Source organism: Triturus cristatus, chromosome 2_2, assembly GCF_964204655.1.
Source record: "Triturus cristatus chromosome 2_2, aTriCri1.1, whole genome shotgun sequence".
In the NCBI taxonomy this organism is placed as follows: Eukaryota; Metazoa; Chordata; class Amphibia; order Caudata; family Salamandridae; genus Triturus; species Triturus cristatus.
The window spans coordinates 706,560,976-706,582,646 of NC_140582.1; the positions used below are offsets into that span (position 1 = coordinate 706,560,976).

General features: G+C 42.8%; 1 protein-coding gene across 1 annotated transcript in view; it reads right to left on the reverse strand.

Moving 5' to 3' along the window:
* LOC146862667 (uncharacterized) overlaps positions 1 to 21,671 on the reverse strand; it is a 457,539-nt gene that overhangs the window by 181,722 nt on the left and 254,146 nt on the right. Inside the window, exons 18-20 of the mRNA XM_085641888.1 lie at positions 15,612 to 16,489; positions 9,014 to 9,153; positions 1,147 to 1,275 (exon numbers count right to left, since the gene is read on the reverse strand). Coding sequence (XP_085498014.1) covers positions 1,147 to 1,275; positions 9,014 to 9,153; positions 15,612 to 16,489 — 1,147 coding nt within the window. The remainder of the gene's footprint in view (positions 1 to 1,146; positions 1,276 to 9,013; positions 9,154 to 15,611; positions 16,490 to 21,671) is intronic.

A 21,671-nucleotide genomic window follows, 5' to 3' on the forward strand; every position in this document is an offset into this window, starting at 1 on the left:
GGTGTCCCTTCCTAATAGTAAGTTGCAGGGGGATGTAAAAATGCTATGCGACCGGAATGCGGTAGCAAAACAATCGCAGTTTACCGCCTACTTCAAGTATGTGGTGAGTCAGTCGCAAAAGAGAAGGGGTTCCCAGGGAACCCCTTCCTCTTTGTGAATGGTAGCGAAAACGTTTTTTAAGAGCTGTAGTGGTACGATGGACCACTACCTACTCTTAAAAAGTGAAACACATATTTTATTTTTATTTTTGAAATGTATCCCGTTTTACTTTAAGGAAACTGGATTCATTTCAACAAAATAAAATTGCTTTATTTAAAAGCAAACAAAGACATGGTGGGCTGCTGTCACCAGCAGGCCACCATCCCTGAGTTTTTAATGATTCCCAATGGGTCGCACATTGCGACCTACCATATGAATATTGATGAGGTCGGTAATTTACGACCCCACTGGCAAACGCTAAATGTGTCGGAGACACATTAGTACACCGCATTTTGTGACTTCCTAATTGGGAGCCACAAAAATTTGCAATTTGGAACTCGCAAAATGCTTCATTGTACATGTGGCCCCAAGACTTTCTATGGTGCACACAGTAGGCTCGACAAGTGAATACAATCACACTGGTGCACACTGTCACTGGAAATTAACTAAAGTCGCTCAAGTCAATTAAATACCACCTATTGTAGAAGATTAATTGTCATCTGCAGTTTACGAGCCTGGATTCCAGCTGGACCAGCTCAGCCTTTGATCTGTATCTGATAAATTGAGTGGCATTACATCGGTAACACTGACATCTGATATTTACAGCCCTTAATAAACCCTCAAATCGGTGGCATTAAATGCTACATAAGACAGCAATTATGGTTAGGTTCCTTGATGCCCACAAATGTTTATCACCAAGCTTTGGCAAAGTTCATTGTTTCGCAGAATGCCAATGTGTGATGTCCTTCCGTGGTTCACAGACAAGCGTTAATAATGCATGCAACAAAAAGAACAATGGCACAGCCTCTAAACTGCTAATAAAAATATATTTTCTGTTCACTAATCGAACAAAGTCGTTCTGTGGAGTGTTGAGATGTTTGTTGTGTGTGGTGGTGGAGCGTGAGATTGATATTCGTGGAATATACAACACAATATCATTTTGATTACCTGCGAGGGAGTCGTAGAGAAGCCCACCTGGGGGGAGAAAGCATGAAGATGAAGGTAGAAGGGCCGGAACCGAAGACTGCTGGCAGTCAACCAGCAGGGCTGGGGTAAAGGGGTAAACTCTGGGATCACCTGAAGCAACAGAAGATAAACTTTGTCAAGCCATTCATGATGTACGTTGTAGCACGAGTTTCAGTCAAAACAAGCCACCTAATATCATTGCTTTAACAATCTTTCAGCGAGCTTTCCCAGTGATATTTCGGGGAGGATACATAGCACAGTGTTTGCCACATATTGTGACCACAGAAAGAGTTTCTTGAAAGTACTGCTGTTCCTCAAATCCTTGCATTCTCTTCCATCTTCTCTGCACTGTTGTGATGAAGAGTAAATACGTCACAGGAAGGATTATTGTTATTATTATTACTGCTACTACTAATAATGTTCCCACTAATAATAAAAATAATAACAACAAATATTATTACTAGTATTAATAAGCATACTATTTAGTTAAGTTATTATTATAATTAATAATGCTACTAAAAATTATAACAATAATGCTGATAAAATCATTCTACTGACTATATATATGTATATATATAGATATATATATATATTACCTACTGGCGGTCGCCAGTAGGTAGTTATAGTTAGGACCTATTTTCCATAGGAAAATCGCAACATTCTATTCCCAATAACTTTGGCGCCGGTTGACGAATCTTCTCAAAGTTTTCAAAACTGGTGAGGCGCTCCGGTCCGCTCCTATCCTGAAAGTCTCAGGGTGATTCGTCAAGCGGGGGCCGAGAAAAAAGGGGGGGGCCCAAAACATGTTTTCCCCATGCAATTTTCCATAGGAACCTTTAGTCGCAGCTACAGTCTGAACGGCTGAACGGAATTTTACCAAATTTGGCAAAAAGGCAGCCCTTGGTTCAGAGTCATGCCTTTTAATTAAATGGTGTAAATCCGTTCAGTAGTTGCTGAGAAAATCAAAAGTAAAATCATATATATATCTATGGCCACGCAGGATCCGCGCACCCTCCCGATGACAAGCTGTATGCTAATTGGCTGTCAACACTCCAAACCAGGAATTGTTGGCAGCCATCTTGTGCCTCGGTAGAACCGAGGCACAAGAAATAAGAAAAAAACCGCGAAAAACGCAAAAGGCGGGCAGGATAGAAACACCCTGACCCCCTAGGCCTGCTTAGGGGGTCCGACAAGGGCCCCCAGGCCTCCCCATTATTATTTTTTTTTAAATCGGCAAAATCCACGCTGGGTGCGTGGATCCTGCAGATAAAAAACAAAAAATGAAGCGCAGGCTCCCACGCTTCGTTGGTAATTAGCCCCGGGGGGGGCAAATCCGGGGGCAATATTGTTTATGTAAAGGGAGGCCAAGACGGGTCCCCCAGCCCCGGGGACTGCCACCCCCTGGGGCTTTTTTCAATTATGTGCGGGGGGACTCTCAGGCCCCCCTAGCCACAGGGACCGCCACCCCCCAGGGCGTTGAAAAGTAATGTGTGGGGGGGCTCACAGGCCCCCCCAAACCACCCCCGGGACTGCCACCCCCAGGGCTTTTTACAAATATGTGGGGGTGCTCACAGCCCCCCCAGCCCCGAGGACCGCCACCCCCGGGGCTTTAAAAATAGATTGGCGGGGGCTCACGGCCCCCCTGCAGCTCCAAGGACCTCCACCCTGGGGGTTTTTAAAAAAAAAATACCCTGTGTGGTGGGGGATAAAGCCCCCCCACACGCCCTGGGGACCGACACCCCCCGGAGCTCTAAATTTTTAAATTGGGGTGGTCCATGACGGACCCCCCAGCCCTGGGGACCACCACCTCTGGGGCTTTGTAGATTGTGGGAGGGGGGCCGTGCGGCCCCCCTCCTGGAGCCTTGTCATGGCCCTGGGGACCGCCACCCCCCAGGGCCGGCTCCTGCAGTGTCCCGGGGTGCCTACCCCCAGGACACTGTAGTTTGCTATGGCAGGGCGGGAGCCTCGTGGCTCCAGCCCTGCCGTAGCAAACTTGGTTTGAATTTTGAAAGAGAGAGCAGGAAAACCTGCTTCCTCTTTCAAAATTCAAACCAAATTGCTTTTCCACACGGGGAGGTGCATCTTAGCAGCTCCCCATGTGGAAAAGCAATGCAGGCTCCCGAAGGACGCGGGGATTGCGGACCCCCCCCACGGTCCCCAACGGAGAGGGCCAGCCCCAGGAGATGGGGGCAAGTGGCCCGGGAGGGGGGGCACGCCAATTTTTTTTAAAAAAAGAACAAAGGCCGGCCTCGGGAAATGGGGTCCCTGGGGTCATAAATGGCGTAAGGAGGGGGGCTAGGCAGCCCCACTCCAATAAAATAAATAATAAACAATATGGCCATGCCCCAGGGATGAGGTCCCCGGGGCAGATTTTGGCCTTGGGAGGGGGGCCAAGCAGCCCTCTTCCCAACATTAAAAAAAATAATAATTGGGGGCAGGCCCTGGGGGATGGTGTCCCCAGGGCCAAGAATATTTGGAAAAGAAGGCGGGCCGCACAGCCCCCCTCCTTAAAAAAAAAAAGACCGGCATCGCGCCAGAGGCCATGCCCCCTCCTTAGAGCACTCTGCAAATGCGTCCCCTGGCGCGTTTGCAGATGGGGAACGAACTCCCCTTGAATACTGGAGGTCCCTGTGGGCCAACTAGCCCACCAGGAACCTCCAGAATGCGCCAGGGGGGGTGCGTTGCAGATAGGTGTTCTGAGGCCACGCCTGTTTTTACACCTCTCTGCAACGCAGCTCTGTGGCACTTAATGGAGGTAGCTGGTGGGCTAGTTGCACCCCAGGGACCCTCAGTATTCAAGGGGAGTTAATCCCCCAACTTAAAATGCGCCATGGGGCGCGTTTGCACAGTGGTGAAGGGAGGGGGCGGGGCCTGAGTTGACATGTGTGCAAACACACCCTGTAGCGCGGTTGAAGTTGGGGAATTAATTCCTCTTCAATCCTGAGGGTCTCTGGGGGCCAACTAGTCCACCAGGTACTTCTAGTAAGCACTACTGTGCTGTGTTGCAGAGAGGTGGTCTAGGCCATGCCCATTTTCTCTGCAACGCAGCTCTGTGGTGCTAACTAGGGATACCTGATGGGCTATTTGTACCCAAGGGACACTCAGGATTCAAGGGGACTTTATCCCCCAAATTAAAATGCCACAGGGCGTGTTTGCACACGTCAGCTCAGCCCCCCTCCCTTCACCAGTGTGCAAACACGCCCTGTGGCACGTTTTAAGAGGTAGCTTTAATCCCCCTGCCCTATTGCATACTAGGGGCTTACAGAGGGGGTCATGCTAATAACAGGGGTACCCCAACGCACAGTGTTCTCTAGTGTATGTATTTGTTTTAACTGTATTCAAAGTGTCTTTTAGCATAGCACTGGCTCTAGGACTGGTTAGTCAGACTCAGTTACCACCAGTACCCATCTGAAAATGTTGAGGGTACAGGATGATTTTGCAACAAAGACTCTTTCTGCTCCTCTGTTTGTTCTTTCTGCACGTCTTCCTTCTTCCTGCACTTTTCTTCGTCTTTGAGGACTTCTGTTGCTTCTTTCTGCATTTCTTTTTCTTCTTTCTATGTGTTTTTTCTTCATTCTTCACATGTCCTACCTCTGTAGGTATAGTTAGAAACTAGCCTTTAAAAAAGCTTTGAAATTCACTTAAAAAACCACAGGTTTCAGTTATGTTAAAGTTAGGAATTAGCATATAAAAAACCTTACAAATTCACAGAAAAAACCATAGGTTTCAGGGGTGTTATAGTTAGCTGGACATTTCACTCGTACAAAACCATTGAAATTCCACCATTATAGTTAGTTCAGCTAGCTATAACTTGCGCGCCCACAATGCACTGCTGATGACGTCACATATTACATCACTCATGACATGGTCAGTGACATCACTCATGACATCACTGATGACATCTCACATGACATCACTGATTACATCACGGATGACATCATCCTTGTGATAGAGTGGCAGACCTCCTCTCACCCTAATATAACCTTTGATACACACATTCAAAAATAGAAACTAAAATTTTCAAAAAAATGGACATACCAATACCAGTTACAACAACCTATTCAGTAATTCCAAGATCTACATACACATCCACTCATTCACCAACAGTCCTATATAGTCACTCATACATGTACTCACTCTTCATATGTACTCATACACCTATACATCCTGTTACACACCGCCAGACATTCATAGAGTTACTCACACACATAGTCACTCATGCTAATAAAGAATCAAACATCCATTACTTGCATATACAGTTATACACACACCACTACACTTACTTCTACAGAAACGTACACATACTTACTCTCTTAAACAAACACCTATAGAAACACATAATTATATATACAGGAACTCTTCCAATCTCTCACTCTCACATATACTCATTTATATACACCAATACTCTCATATACTAGTTTAAAACATATGTAGTAACTGCAGGAAGAATTTCATCTGCCTGATGTACAACTCTCAAAATACAACCAGTTACGACAATCCTTACAGAGAAGTCTAGGACCTCCACCATGGCTCTTACCCGACTCACCAATTGTGACATATCTTCAGACTTGGGGTTAGATGAAAGGAGCTACATCTGGCTTCTATCAAACGCTTACTTTGCATCTCTTTTCTCAACCCTTATCACAAACTTTACGTACTAAATGGCAAACCTTATTATCAGTCTCTTATACCGACGATGAATGGTCTGACATTCTTAGCAATCTCAATAAGGGTTCACGTGAAGCACGATTGAAATTTTGCTTATTCAAGATTTTACATGATTGGCATTGGTCACCAACAAAACTGCACAAAGCTGGCCTGCTTCCCCATTCTAAATGCTGGAGATGTGATAGTACGTCTTGTAACATTTCTCATATCATCTGTGGATGTCCAGTGATCCAACACTTTTGGAATTATATAGGTAAAACCTTATGTTCCACGATGCCTCTACAAATTCCACTTTCGCATGCTACCATTCTTCTGCATGATACACGTCAGTCACAATCACTTTCTAAACCACAAGTCCGACTTTTACACACAGCCTTAGCTACAGCCAAATATTTGTATATTACGCCAATGGAAATCGCCCCAACCACCATCACAAGAAACAAGAATGGTGGCCATGATCCAAACAGCTTCCTATGAACGTATTATATACAACATACAGGATCAATCTGATCTCTTTCTTCGAGTATGGTCACCTTTTCTAACTTCAAATACCGATACTAATGTTAATAACCCATCTACGCAGTAATTTAATTTCTATTTCCTCTTACTCTCACTCATTATTCATTATTGGTGGTTATAAATCCTAATACATTTCCTATTTATCTACTATTTGTTGTGGTTTTTCATAGCTACTCACCAGAGCATTTACATGTAATTCTGCATCTTTTAATATATATATATATATATATATAATTATACATGTGTGTTCCTCTGCTTACCCTTTTATTCTGCACAATATACCTATTGTTTTCATTTACTGTTTGCACATTTCTCTATATTATCCATTTCATTTTCTTTCTCTATTCCTATCTCGTAATACCTTTTCCTACTTCATCTCCCTTGGCTCTGTAACAATATATTCATATACCCGTAGTATATTGTAATGTAATTTATTGAATTTTGTCTCTATCAAAGAATATTACTTTTTATTTTTATCTTTCTCTGAATCAGCATAATTACTTTATGTGTGTATTTTTCTTTTCCTTGGAACATACTCATATCGCATTTTGCTTCATATTTGTAAGTTTTCTCTTATCGCTTTCTTTTGTGATCCCTTCTTTCTTTCCCTTTTTCTTCCTCCCTTCCCTTAGTTCCATATTTTATGGCCTCAATATAAATCCAAATATTTGTTTTTGCAGCTGTATGTTTATGTATTTATTAAATTATATAGTATGATTAATTATTCAGAAAGTTTTACTATATGCTTATATATAACAATTGAATTCTATATTTATTGTATAACAATGCATAGTTATTATAATATATGTATTTAGATATTTCTTTTTTAATATATAAATTTCAATAAAAAATTGAAACACAAAAAACATATGTAGTTACTCATTAAGACACTATTGAGACCTTCATTCACTCACTAACACACCCATACACACACTCATCCACCCATACAGTCCTGCGCACATGCTGTCTTCAACACATACAAACAGTGAGTCACTCATTAATGCATCTATGCGCTAAGTAATACCCCCCACAGAACCATACAGACACTCAGACACTCATACTGATACTCAAAAAAACAACTAATAACCCATATAGACACTCATGTAGCTACTCACCAACCCATGCAGCCACTTATACACAAAGTGAGAGACTGATACAGATATTTAGATATTTAAAGATTACTCGCTAACCCATGAATTCACTAAGATACACTTGATCAGTCAGTTATACAAACAATTTTACAAAAAAACATCCATTTAGACACTTATTTACACATTTATTCTTCCATCGACCTTGAGATATACATATATAAAAATATTTCATTTTCAGAAAGACACACATTCACTGGATGATGTCATCAGTGATGTCATTTGAGAGGTCATCAGTGATGTCATGAGTGATGTCAATGACCATGTCATGAGTGATGTAATATGTGACGTCATCAGCAGTGCATTGCGGGCGCGCGAGTTATAGTTTTCCCTTGCCCACCAGCAGCAAAAAGGATCCTGTTTAGGAGTTATATGTAGCAAAATAGATCAACACTATGATTTCATCAAGTATCAAATGGTGCCAGTTCATAATTTGTTTAAAAAAAAAAAGTGTAACAAACAAAAGTGATTACCAGGGCCCAAGATATTTCTCAGGATCTCACTACAGCTTTCACCACCCACTGTCCCTGCCAGTGCTGCGAAATGTCAGGACCAACAATACCTACTTTGGATTTTTCTTGACCACTCACAGCTGCAAGAATGGTGTGGAAATACTAGTATTAATATATTTTATGTATCTAAAATTATTAAAACACCTGCTGGTGTTTAGAAATAGAAAGACAGTGCCATCATGTGGTGGACTGTCGATTACTTGCTGGTGCTCGGAAATAAGTGCTACTGCAGAGTACCAGCAAACACCAGCTCGAATTAAGGGGCTCATTAGGATGGCGGGCGGACTATTGGAAACGGGACAGCCTGACAGGCTGTCAGTGGTCCCGACAAAGGATTTACAATGCGACTGCCACCACGGCGGTCACGATGCCTATCCTTTGCATTGCTGTGGGTGCAGCACACACCGCAATGCAAAAAGGGGACACCTGACATATCCCTGCACTACGTGAGGGGCACCATGTGGTGCCTGCCACATGGTGCAGGGATATGTAGGGGGGCATCATCAGTGCCCCCCAAAACTGACAGCTTAGGGCCAGGGGGCCCACTACGGGCCCCCAAAGCCCCTTTCCGCCAGCGTTTTCATGGCGGGTTACCTGCAATGAAAAGACAGGCGGAAAAAGACATCATAATCCCTAAGGCAGTGCCTGGTAGGCACCGCCAACGTTGTAGGGATATGATTCCCATCCGATGCACCGGTGGGCTCAAGGAGCCCATCGGATGTGCGGCGGTCAGTCTTTCCGACTGCCAACTATCCGCCCGCCATATTACCATGGCGCGCGGATAACATGGTCCTGATGGCGGTGGGACCACCACTGACGGGCTTTCAGTGGCGGTCCCACAATCATCATAATCAGCCCCCAAGTACTGAATGGAGCAAGATGTCACTTTCACTACCTCTCACATTTTGATAAATTGACATCAAATTCATTTTTTTGAAAGTAGAACACTATTACATTTTCATTTCTATATTTACCTACAAATGTGACAAAAGTGTTGCATACCTGGTGCTACTGGCTTGTCTTTTTCAATAATCTGTTGTAGGCGCCCCACAAGTTGTGAAGCTAGCTGACAGGGATCCTTCAGCAGAACTTTCCTGGACAACTTGAGAGCTTCAAGTAACAGATTCAAGTCAGCTGTTGGTCTATTATATAGAAAGGGGTGACACAAAGTAGGGATGTCATAAGTGAGTACGCATATGCTCGGCATGAAGAAGAACTGGCTTTAGAGAAGATGCCTACTAGGAAAACCAGTCAAAGCATATACATTAGCTGGCCTTCCATAAAATACCCTGTTGATTGACAGGCTTAATAGAGCACTGCTCCATTTATGAAATACCATACCCACGACTACTTTATTAAATGTCATGTTTGACACCTGATCTTACATCATTTACGCCTTAATACTTATTAAATTTGAAGGCATGTGTGCAATCATAATCTGCAACCAGCATAAATCAATCAATCAATCAGGGTATTTGTTTAGCGCAACTACTCACCTGTAAGGGTTTTAAGGCATAACATCATAGCGTCTGCAAATCCTGATACAACAGAAACACGTGGTCAGGATGGCCAGCTGAGCATTATTTTCAGCCCATAGAGACAGAGATCCTAGGAATACGGAGTTCTTTTGCTCTATTTGATTTGGTGCTGTTTGGATGAGAAGGTGCTATCGACATTTGTGGCGCCTTTAGCAGAGAGGCTCAAGAAACTTGATTCACAAACATCTAAAGCTAACATTTGCAATAAAAAATTTGGAGGGGACATAATTTTGACATTCAAAGTAACAGAATAATAAGTTGTAGACATTTACGTCCGTAGGTGGAACTTATGACTGAAGAAAAAGAAGGCATGGCAGAATTTCCGCAGTCAAATTTGTAGGGGTAGAATAAAAACATTCTAATTAATATAATCAGAAGTTGTAGACATTTACGCCCGTAGATGGAACTTATAACTGTAGATATTGCAGGTATGGCAGAATTTTTACAGTCAAATTTGTAGAGGTACAACATAAAAAGGTGTTCTGCTGAGTGAGTCAGTGGAGAAACGCCACTCAACATAATTTTGGGAGATTCACAAAACCTCCCAATAATTGTCCCGCCCACTTGCACACCAACTATGTCCCCAAAAAGGTTAAAGTAAGTATGCCCAGAAGTGATGCAAAAGTGTTCCAAACACCCATTCCATACAGATGTAGTATTAGGGCTTTCGAGAGAGAAAAATAAGTTTGATGGGCTAAGTGCATTTTCGCTTCATTCTTCCAAGGGGATTGTCTGCCAGGCAGCAGGATTAAGATTGAAAATCTATGATAGACGGATTTACTCCTGAAAATTTCTGAATAAATTATAAAATCATAGGCGTAAGTCTACAATGAGAAGATAATGGCCCAACAGCTTCTTGAACAATGTATGTGGAATTTTAATTAGGCATTTAAAGCGGCCATTTAGCAACATGTCAACTAATTCAAGTAAATGCTTAAAATGCCAAAAGGATGTAGGTAATTTTTCTTTCATGTTTACTTTAGTTTAATCCAAAAATCATGACATGAAAGACAGAAAAGTGCTGCAAACGCCTAGAGATATTGAATATTTGAACCAATATACTTCTTCTGCATATATAATGGAACACAATGATAAGAAGATCACAGTTAGAAGAAGGAAAAGGAATGGAGATAAGTGGATACTGTCCAATACATAAAAGAAAGTGATGCTGAAGCTTACAAAACTTACTGTGCATAAAACAAGAGGCCTAAAATGGAGAGGTACAACTAATTGAGGTTGTTTAGAGACATTGTATCCATATATCTACCAGTTCAGCTGTTCACGTAAAAACTTCAAATCACATCAAAGCTAACTTATCCATGGCTTCTTCAGAGGTCGATTAACTTAGTGCCATTAAATTGGTAATAAAAATATATGGTATTTATAGTGATTCGGAAAGTGAAAATATACTATATAACACAAGTTATCACTATTATCATATGCCTGTGTGTTTGGATGTTAGGTGGCTGTGTGAATTCACTATGTAAAATTCAAACCAATTGTCTTTGTCAATGCTTGTGGATTAGCTGACCATATCCAGGGTCCTCGGGGTACATAGAATTAGTCCATTAGTTTGCGTATCTGGTGCACGTAGATTACGGAGCACCTGCTAGTCTTACACTAACACCACACACAGAGCAGCGGGCTGGCCAGAACACCACTGACATCCAATGGAACCCCTCACTTGCAGGTTGCTTCACTATACTACACACTCATACACAAATGATGGGTCTAATGCTTGCAAAAGTCATAGCGAATGATAATTGCTCAAAACGTATTCCAATCCATTGTTTTTCTGTTCACTACTTGTCTCAAGAGACCAGCCGTAGGCAAATAAGAGTTGGCCCTGCACGCATAGAAACAATCCAACCTGAAGTTAAGGGACAAATCCCAGTTTAATTGAAGAAATGTAGTCATGATCACAGCTGAATGTTGCGCTGTATGATGACACTAAGTAGGGCAAGGTCAGATGAATCTTTACTCTCGACAGCTCTCCACTCCAGCTATCATCCAATTGACTGACATCACAAGGGTAGCATGTAACTCGTCAGGGTTTCAAGAACAATCCCAGTAGCCCTTAAATGACTATTAGGAGTCTGTCCCTCAAGAGTAAGCTGAAAGCAAATTAGAGTCCTGATCACTTCTTCTGTTGCTGCCTTCTGTTGCTACCTAGGACCATGGAGAGTATATTTATTACTTTTTGACTCACAGTTTAGTTGTCAGGATTGAAACTGCAGTACCCACAACTTTATAAAAACTTACCAGTTACAGAGGTTTAATCTTCTCACTCTAGAGTTTAGTAATGCTTATTTACTATTTCCGACTGCTTCTCTGAATGTCCCTTACAAATTGCTCCTTGCTCCTCCTTTAAGCACATGAAAACATAGTCTTATTTGCAATTTGGCAGAAGGGATACTGAGTCACAAACACGGAGGATATCCCATACGCCACATTACAAGTGCATCATAGCCTTTGACGCTTGTAATAAGGTGAACGGGATGTCCACCATGTTTTGACAGAGTTTCCCATCCACCAAGTTTTAAATTAGGCCTAAAGTTCTATAAATCTTGGTCTGCGAGAGGGGATGGAGCAGTTACACCAGAATCTAAATGTGAAGATTAGATTGTTTTAACAGCAACCAAATGTGAAGCCCAATATATGTGATTATTTTGTTTATTAAATAATGCTGCAGCTCCATACAAAAAAGTGGAGTGAATTTTGGATTTGAAGGCAGTCAATAGCTCTCTATAGGTCCTCCTCCGTATTGATGATTAAGGCAGCCACCACTACGTTTCACCATGACCTTAGATTATGCAGGCGACTCTTCCTTGAAAGGTGGGTATCCACAATCAATCTAGAGAAAGAGTACTTCCATTTTAGAATTGTGAATATATCACACATGAATTGTTCTGGCATATTTGTTAAAAACCAAGCTTTTTGTTTTTCATAATTATTTCCAAATTATGTTCAGAATTGTAACTGCCTCCTTTGGTTAGCAATCTTTGTATTCCTCTATGGGTATTGGAAAGCGGCAATAAGTTCCCTGCTTACATTAAGCTGCTGTCTTTAACAGTCCCAGAGAGGCTGAATGGTATTAGGGACCTTTGAAAGATGAGGGGGAATCAGATGTGTAGATATAAAACAGCAGGGGCACAGAGATGCAGCGCTTGTGTAGGCCGTTTGCGGTTAGTGTTTTTCATATGTAGCATTTCCTGTGATTGGTCTTAACTTTAACCCATGTATATGTGTGCAGCTGCACAATCATATGTAACAGGCTACTCTCAATTCCCCAATCTGATATTTTCCCCCAATTGCTTGATTATTTATAGATACAGCCTGAAGTGCTCGGGTCCATTATAGAACTTCCACTCCTGTTGTACAATTTTCAATAATACTGATCTATGCTAATGATTGTTAATTATGTGCTGTCTCTAAAGAAAGCCCTGGGAGGTTAACCTCCGCACCTTTCAGCAAGATGCCATTGTGATGGGCAGTTCTGATGCCCTGACCGCCCACTTCACTTTCCCGTTATTTGAGGACAATTGGCGAATCTGGAAACTAAAGAGGGTTATAGAATGTTCCCAATGCTATGAGTTGACCTTGTTTGGGATGCAGTGCCCAGGCAGATCCCCTCCTCTTGCGCTCATTCAGTCAGTCACCAGTACAAGTAAACAGTGGCAGCACTCAGCAAATGGTAGTCAGGCTTGTCTACTCTTTCAACATACGACCTAAAACTAACCCCCTGCTGGTAGAAAAAGGTACTGATCCCCTCGTAAAGGTTTCTACATTTTCCAAATAATTATACGGGAATCTTCACATGAATAACTAAGGCCAGCTAGTAAAGAGGTTGTTAAGAAAAAACGAATTTCTCTAAGTTTTTTTTTAAGTCACCAAGATTACAATGGAATCCTCGCAGGACATCTTTGCGTGTTATGCATGTTTAATGTGAACAGGAGACAGCGTTAACTTGTGTTAAAGTCTACAATACTATTTTGGAACTCCATTCATGTTTTCTCTCAATGCTCAATGCTTCACAACTATCTGAAGAAGCAAATCTAAACTCAGCATCATGGCTGTCCTATGGAAGTTTGGCTCAGACCTACTCAAAATGAACAATTGCACTTTCTGCCGTCTGTCACAGGTCAAGTTCTGAGACTTCAGCTGAGGGAGAGAACATGGGAAAGAGAGAGAGAGATAGAGCAAGAAAAACAGAGAAAGAGAGAGCGAGAGAGAGAGAGTGAGAGGCTGCTTACATTGTGTAATTACCCAGGAGAAATGAGTCGGTTGTGTGAGTTGCATATATTATATTTCTTGTGTTTTTACTACTACGTGCAACTATTTGAACACATATGAGGTTTGCAAGCTTGTATCTCATCGTGCCCATCTCTTGCGACTCTTGACAGAGCTTCTTCTGGTGCGCGTCTATCTGTGTCACGAGGGGCCGGTGTGATGGGAGTGGGCCATTCGACAGTACCGATAACGTGTAAAACAATGGAGGACCTTCGGTGAATACACTGATCGAGACTACTGCTAGAAGGCCTACGCTGCTGAGTAAATAGCACTAGCAGGGCTCTGCTGAGAGAACATCTATATTGCCCAAGTTCCTCAGAACTATAAGGTCATTTATGAAGACATTTGCGGCCTCGCTATACAAGTATAGAAATGCTGTACCGCTATAGCTCTCTAGGTCCCGCCTGTGAAAACTCACACTTCTTCCGAAAATATCACACTCACCTTTATTTACAAAACAACGTTCACACACCACGCCTGTTGTGAGAATGATGTTGGGGAGATGCCTTGCTTTTATAACATCTTCTCTTAAATATGTCTGGGATTGGAAAGAGGTGTTTCACAAACTAACTGCTTTGACCATTTTTATTAAACCTTTATCTGGGAATAGGAAGAAAACCAACACACGGCCCTTTAGCATCTGTTTAACATAGAGGTTTTGTTTTTTGTTTGCAAACATCATCAATCAAATTGTGTTAAAAAAAATATCAATGTAACTACATATGTGAACAATACTTGGGAACATCACAGACCTCCTCTTGTTATTTTTAAGCTGTTATTATTATTAAGACTCTTTAACCACATACACCCCAACCCTTACTCTCTTCGGCCTTCATGGAGCCCAGTGCTTAATTTGAGCAAGTGGTTCCCAGTGCTCGGCAACAGCGCTTAACTGGCAGCGCCGGCACTTACCACAGTCTGCCACACGGTAGGTTGTTTGTCTTATTTAGGGTGTGCACAACAACAGTTGTTTAATTATTCAATATACCTTAAAAATGATTATTACCTACTGCCCATGCTAATTTTATACCTTTGGGGGCATGCTATAGTCTGAATTGTCACACTTGTAGGAGGAGTGTGAGGCTTAGTAGCTGGTTTGGTACTGTCGTTAGTAGCGCTGTCAGGGGCAATGGGTGGTGTAGGCTGCAGTGGCTTCCTGAAGAGGGCCCTGGCACCTTATGATTTTCAAAATAAGCACTGATGGGGCCCCTGCTCTGGCCGCAAGTGCATTTCCAGTGGCTGCACCTCTGCTTACTCTGCTGACTCTACCTGAACTATGTTACTGCAACACAAATTAAGCTATGGTATAAAACAGCTGTCTTTCCAAAATACCGGCATCATTTTTGTCTCAGGCATCTGTGCCTAAACATATTTTTCCTTGCCAAATAGCTTTGACAGCCTTAAGTCAAGAGCTCAAAATCAAATGTGTTTAATGTCTATGCGATGTTATGCAACAGGGGTGAGGGTGTCAAAAGAGAAGATATACTTGGCATGAAAGAAATAAGGGAGGCATCTCAGAATGTACTGGCAAAATAGAGCTATGTGGTTTTATGCATTCACTGGGTGGAAATGTCAATAGTAGTATGCTGTGCTCACCAACAAGATGTTGAAAGGATTCTATGTTCACAAAATAATAATTGATCCAAATGATATGGAACCCATTCTTTACATAGTATTTTTGCATATCCTTACATAGGGCTAGGTTCACTGTGGTGGATCACTGGAACCTGCGAAAATGGTAATGCCCACTGCTTTCTTATTTGCATACTAACCTGTCAGGACTGACAGCTGCTTTTACATCTTCTTCTACATCAACGATGGACGTGGACCATAGTTTGTGCAGCAGGTACTCGTACTGAAATAGGCATTCTGTCATCAGCCTGGAAATTTGGTTGGACTGGATTAAGTGATAGGATGTGCCAAGCAGTTTACGGAGATTGAAGACATAATTTACTTTGGCTCCCTCCTTAAGGACCCATGCCAGGGGCATGTAGTCTTCATCCCCCTTCCAGACACGGTGGCGGCTCTTGCTCTGCAGATAGTAGTCAGCAAACGTGGAATGAAAAGAAAGCTGCAACTCCTTTGACTTCAGGCACCTGTCAATGCACAACTGGCGGAGAGCTGAGTGAGCCCAGCGGAAAACATACGTCTGCTCTGTTCTTTGTTCCACCAGATGAGCGCCAAGGTCACTACGGAGCTTCAACCAGAACCCTTGTGGGAAGAGGGAAGCAGACATGTTCTGGTATTGTTTCATCTCCTGCATGACCGCCTGGTCCAATGACAAAAGATCAAGCAGTTCCTCCTCGGTAATTCCATTTCGTGACAGTGCAATGTAGACCAATGTCTTCTTCACCACTTGCACCCCATGGTTCTTTTCCATCCTGCCCAGGAAAGAGGAGAATATTCTGGATAGATCTGGTGGCAGAGAGATCTCCGTGGCCGGACTGAATGAGGTCCATACGCTTGATTCGCTATAAGCACAGACTGCATAAAGGGGTAACGGGCAAGCAGTGCAGGCTTCCAACAATGTTTTCTCCTGACCACGCGTCAGCCTCCGGTGATCTTTTTCCAACCAGTTTCTAATCATCTCTTCAATTTCGGCACTGCTGAGGGCGGGCACACCGAGAATGTTTCCCTGCACTGTGCATTTCTGAAGGAGATGGAAACACATAAACATTAGAACCAGAATCTTGTTCTCAAGCTCAAACAGCAACCCAGCACCAGGTACCCCTAGATATGATGAATTAATGCATGGTATTCCATTTTGTAAGCAAAACAAAATTGGATTTTTGTGCGATTTACTGTTTATTCATGATGTCTCTCATTGGTTAAACATGAATCAAATATAATGCAGCACCAAGATTTCGTAAAGGGCAATCACATGCATTCACTACTCAAAGGTAAAAGAAGGCATGGTTACCAAGATTCATGTTAAAATAAACGGGCTTACTTCATGGGTCAGTGTACAGTATTGTTAGAAAGTAATTTTTGGGACCGGCCCCAATTTACAGTAAGGTTTGTTCCGTTTCTAAATGGGACCTAAATGACACTGCTATTGATAACAAAATATACTGTCATTCTCTTGAAAACCTAGCTCAGTGTGTGAAGTACAAATTTGTGACATCCATATGGAAGCTGCAGGACAGTGACGCAACCTCAGCACGGCTGGTCCAGCCTCTCACTTTCTTAGAAGAATAAAAGTAGCACTTATTTGGGGAATAGTAACTGTTTAAGTGCAAAAAGACAGTGCCGTTTGGGATATGTTTTTTGGTTGATTTTGCTTGTAGACTGCAGAACTTAATTGCTTCTAGTCATAAAGGGGAAGAGTTGTTATACATTATAGTTACATTTCATTGGAGAGGGATTGGTTGGTGTTGGCTACATTGATCTAGGGTTCTGGGATGGCAAGGCAAAGGATTTGGCATACCTGAGGGCTGACGTGGCAGGTTTACAGTGATCAGGACCGCGCCGGTGTGGTTGCACATCTGGGTGGCATGGTTACACTGATCATGTAGAGTGGGCGTTCTTAGGCCTACTGTATTGACTACTGACGAGGCACACTTAGAGATGCAGAATGCATATCATCAACTCAAGGTTGGCGGTAGTGAAAGATGCTTAATTCATGGTGTTAGGATAGGAAAGGCATGAGTCTTGTCTTGAAATGTGTCAGTGAATGGAAGTGGCACATTTTACTGGACAGGTTCTTCCAAAGGGCGAGTCTACCTCACAGAATTGTTGAGCACCTTTATGTTTGCATCTGGTTCTTCTGTGGTTATATTCCCTGTTTTGCATCCATCGCCTACAGCCTTATGGTTTTGGATGCTGAAAGTCCTTGGTACAAAGCATTACTATAGCCTAGGCTTTATTGGGCCGCCTACATGTGGCATTGTTTGTGGATAAGCAGGAGAAATTTTCTTAGCCTTTTTCGTGACTACTGCTCCTGCTTGTGATTTAAGGCTGTATCCTACATCTCTTTTAGATGTCATGCTTTCATATTGATTGGTAAGAATTCACCACTAAGGTTAATGGTGGGCAAAGGGCATTACTTTGGCTAAGGAGTTTTGATGGGCCAAGTAAATGAATTTGTTTTATTGCCATTCAATTTGAGATTATGATGCCCCAGCACACCTTAGTGCTTTTGAGGCCTTCATGTGTTATTTCCAATTGGTTGCAATACCAATCGACTCTGAATCACAGTGGCGGTATAGCAACATGTCATCTACACAGGAGCGGAAAGGTGGTGAGACTGTAGCAGGTCGTTTAATGGTTTCATGTAGATCCTTATTATAAGTTTTTGGGGGTTTGTGTACCACGGCTATCACTCAAAAACAGTTTCTTGGTGCTTCATAGCAAGAAAGGGAGAAATGTTATTGCAAGAAAAGCCACGTTTTTAAAGATTCCTGAATTTTAGCAGGTAAGGTTGAAAACGAATATCCAATGGAAGTGAATTTCATACAGTGGCCCATGCTGAAAGCTCTACCGCCTATACTCGTTGAATCTATAGCAGGTAACTGTGAAACTGGAATTATTACAAGATCTGTGGCTCCTAGCAGGGACATACTTATTCAGATTGTCCATCAGAAATGTTGGAGTACTGCCATGAATGGTACTATACATATGGATGACGATATAAAGAGAATTTGTCTGTTCACTGTGAGCACATATAATTGTTAACTATAGCTAGAGACTGAATCAAATTTCTTAAGTTTAAAGATAGATCTAGATAACTATTTAGAATTTTCTGGAAACGAAGTATGGCTTTTTTGGGAAAGCCAGGATAAGCAGAGTTGCAATAAACTATGACTGAACAAAAGTGTTCGCAACCATGCTCTTAAGAGAGACGGACAAGAATAGTTTGATGCAGTGCAGTAAACAAATCTGGTGGATGCAGGATGAGGTGATGCAATGGACTTTTAGAGGGCGTCATGTATACATTGGCGGGTCATTGTTCTGTCAAGGCGATGGAGTAAATACCGCCATCGTCCTGGTGAAGGTCCTGACCATCAAATTTATAAATGACCGCCAAGCTGGCGGTCATTTATAAACCATTGGCAGGAACCGCTGTCACGGCAGCTCCTGTTAATGCAGCTTGCTGTTTGGTGCAGGGCCGCGTAGGCCACATGCAACCCTGTACCAAACATATTCTTTTTTCATTTTCAAAATGAGAATTTCAAAACAGGATTTTCTTTTTGAAAATAAATAAAAGTAATGCTACCCTCGCCATGAGAGTCATTTCCCATGTTGGGGGAAGCATTATTTACATTTTATTGTTCCTCACTGCCAGGGTTTAGCGTAACTGGTAAGCCTGTAAAGCCATTTACAGGATTATCATTTAAGTTAAGGATGATCTGCATGCACTGGCATATAGATAAACCTTGACAATAAACTGGTTGAGTAGTGTTACTAAGAGCTGGATGTATAAATTGAAAAGTAGTGGGGAACATTCTGAGTCCTGAGACATTCCCTAAACTAGGGTAGTAAGAGGGGGTGAAAAAGGACCCAGTTGAATTTGTTTAGAACTGTTAGAGAGGTCTTTGTTTCCAAAAAGAGGGAGTTTGAGGCTTCAAGCATGATTCGGTCATCAAATCGGTGTCAATGGTGGTGGATAAGTCCTGTAGTATCACTACTCTTGAAATTCTGTTATCCGCAATTATCTTAGATTATCCATAACAGAAGTAATGATGGTTTCGGTACCAAACCCATGTCAGAAACCTTGATGATACCAGATTATGTTGTTCAGCATATGAGTAAAGTTGTTCAGTAACTAGCTTTTTCACATGTTCACAGAGCATTGGAGCAATAGTACCATTAAGCATTTTAAGGTGAAGAGCTGGACAGATCATGTGGTGAGCCCGAGGGTTTACTAGTAGCAAGAACTTTGAGGCACCAAGAAATTGGGGAGAAATTGAGGAGGCCCAACTCGTTGATAGATGTGTTGTATATATAGGTCAGGTTGGAGGTATTATAGAATGGATCAATATTAAGGATGTCCCTTGTTTTTCGTTTTCAATCTTGAAAGTGAGGTGATAGAGTTCACTAGTTCTTGTGTGGGGGAGCATTATAATTGGCAATTTGCAGGTTCAAAAGAGAGTGAGTGATTTTAAAGTTCCTGGAAATTGTTGTCAGCCTGTAATGTCTTATTAAAGAAACAGACTTTTTTAGTGTTCCTAATTCTAGTTATATTTCTGCATGTCTCAGACAGATCAGTTTATCACAAGGAAGTTAAGGGCTCATTATGATGGCGAAAGGGCTGCCACCGCCGGGCCGGCATAGGCGGTCCTTCTGCCATCATACTGAAAATTCCCACCACCAAATTATGATGGCGATGGGAATCATAATGGTTCCGCAGCGGACGTAAAGTCCGACCACCATGGTTCCGCAAAGTGGTCCTTTTCTGCCCGCCTTGCGGAACCCAGAACCAGGGCAACATTGCGGCGGTGCTGTGCAGGCAAAGCTGTAGTGATTAGGATATGCCCTTCCACCTGTCTGTTTGTGGTGGATATCTCGCCGCAAAAAGACAGGCGGAGACTGGCTTTGGGGGCCCATTGCGGGCCCCCTCTGTGTGTGTGTGGGGGGGTGCACTGGTGAGGTACCCATGGTACCCCCCTGCAGTTCCATGCACCAAGTGGCAAGCACCGCATGGGGCCTGCCTCGTGGTGCAGGGAAATGCTGTGCATGCTCTTTTGACATTGCGGACGGTGCTGCAGCCAGCAGCACTGTCCGCAATGTTAAAAGGCCAGGATGCGCCCACCAGTATGGCGGGCGCATCCTAATTGCACTGGTGGGACTGCTGCACGTCTGGAGGGCGGTCCCAAAACCGTTATGACCGCCATCATAATGAGCCCCTAAGTCTTTCTCTAAGTTCTTTCTAGGTGTTTCAGTGATTATTTTCTTTTCTCTTAATGCCTTCGCATACCATGGGTTGGAGGGATGTCAAAGAGAAGGCAATAAATGGGATCCTGTAACTACACATGACCTTGAATGCTGAGGAAATTAGTTTGTATATTCTCATGCGGGGAAATTAGTTCTCTGTATTCTCATGCTTTAAATGCGGTCTTCAGGAAAAGATCCAAGCCATCTACTAGCCTTGCTTACGGTGTCTGCCACCAGAAAAAAATGATGCAATCACAAACCCAACCAAAAGATGCGTCTATTCAGTGACTTTTCACCATGAAGGATTCAAAGTTAAATATTCTGCAATTTGTGTACTTTGTTTACTCCTGCCTGTGCTGTTTAAAATTACTTAATCAATAATGGCTTCTTTTTCAGAAATATTTCATTTATACTGCCTTCACTTGAATTCTGTTTCATTCTTTGGAATATTGCTCATTCAAATTGGCTCAAAGTATGCTGTTGTTTATGGCGAGGTTTTGCTAATGATCATTTAGGGCCACTTTACGATGGTGGGCGGACAAAGTCCGCCCGCCACCGTAACGGTAAACGGGACCGCCCGCCAGAGGTGCGGTGGTCCCACTAGGCCCATTAGGATGCGACCGCCACCCTGGCGGTTGCATTCCGCATATTTCACATTGCGGCAGGCGGTGCTGTAAGCAGCACCCGCCGCAATGCAAAAGATGCATGCTGTGCATTTGCATGCACAACATGACAGGCACTGCGCGGTGCCTGCCACCTTGCTTCTGCCAATAGGGGGGTACCATATGTACCCCCAAGTGCAGACCCGCACCCCCCTAACCCCAACCCCACGGGGGCCCGCAACGGGCCCCCAAAGTGTTCACTGTATGGCCAGCAAGGCACCTCCACCATATTGCATGTCTTTTCTGCCTGGCCAGCAATCCGACCGGCGTCAGACGGTCTTTCCGTCCGCTACGATA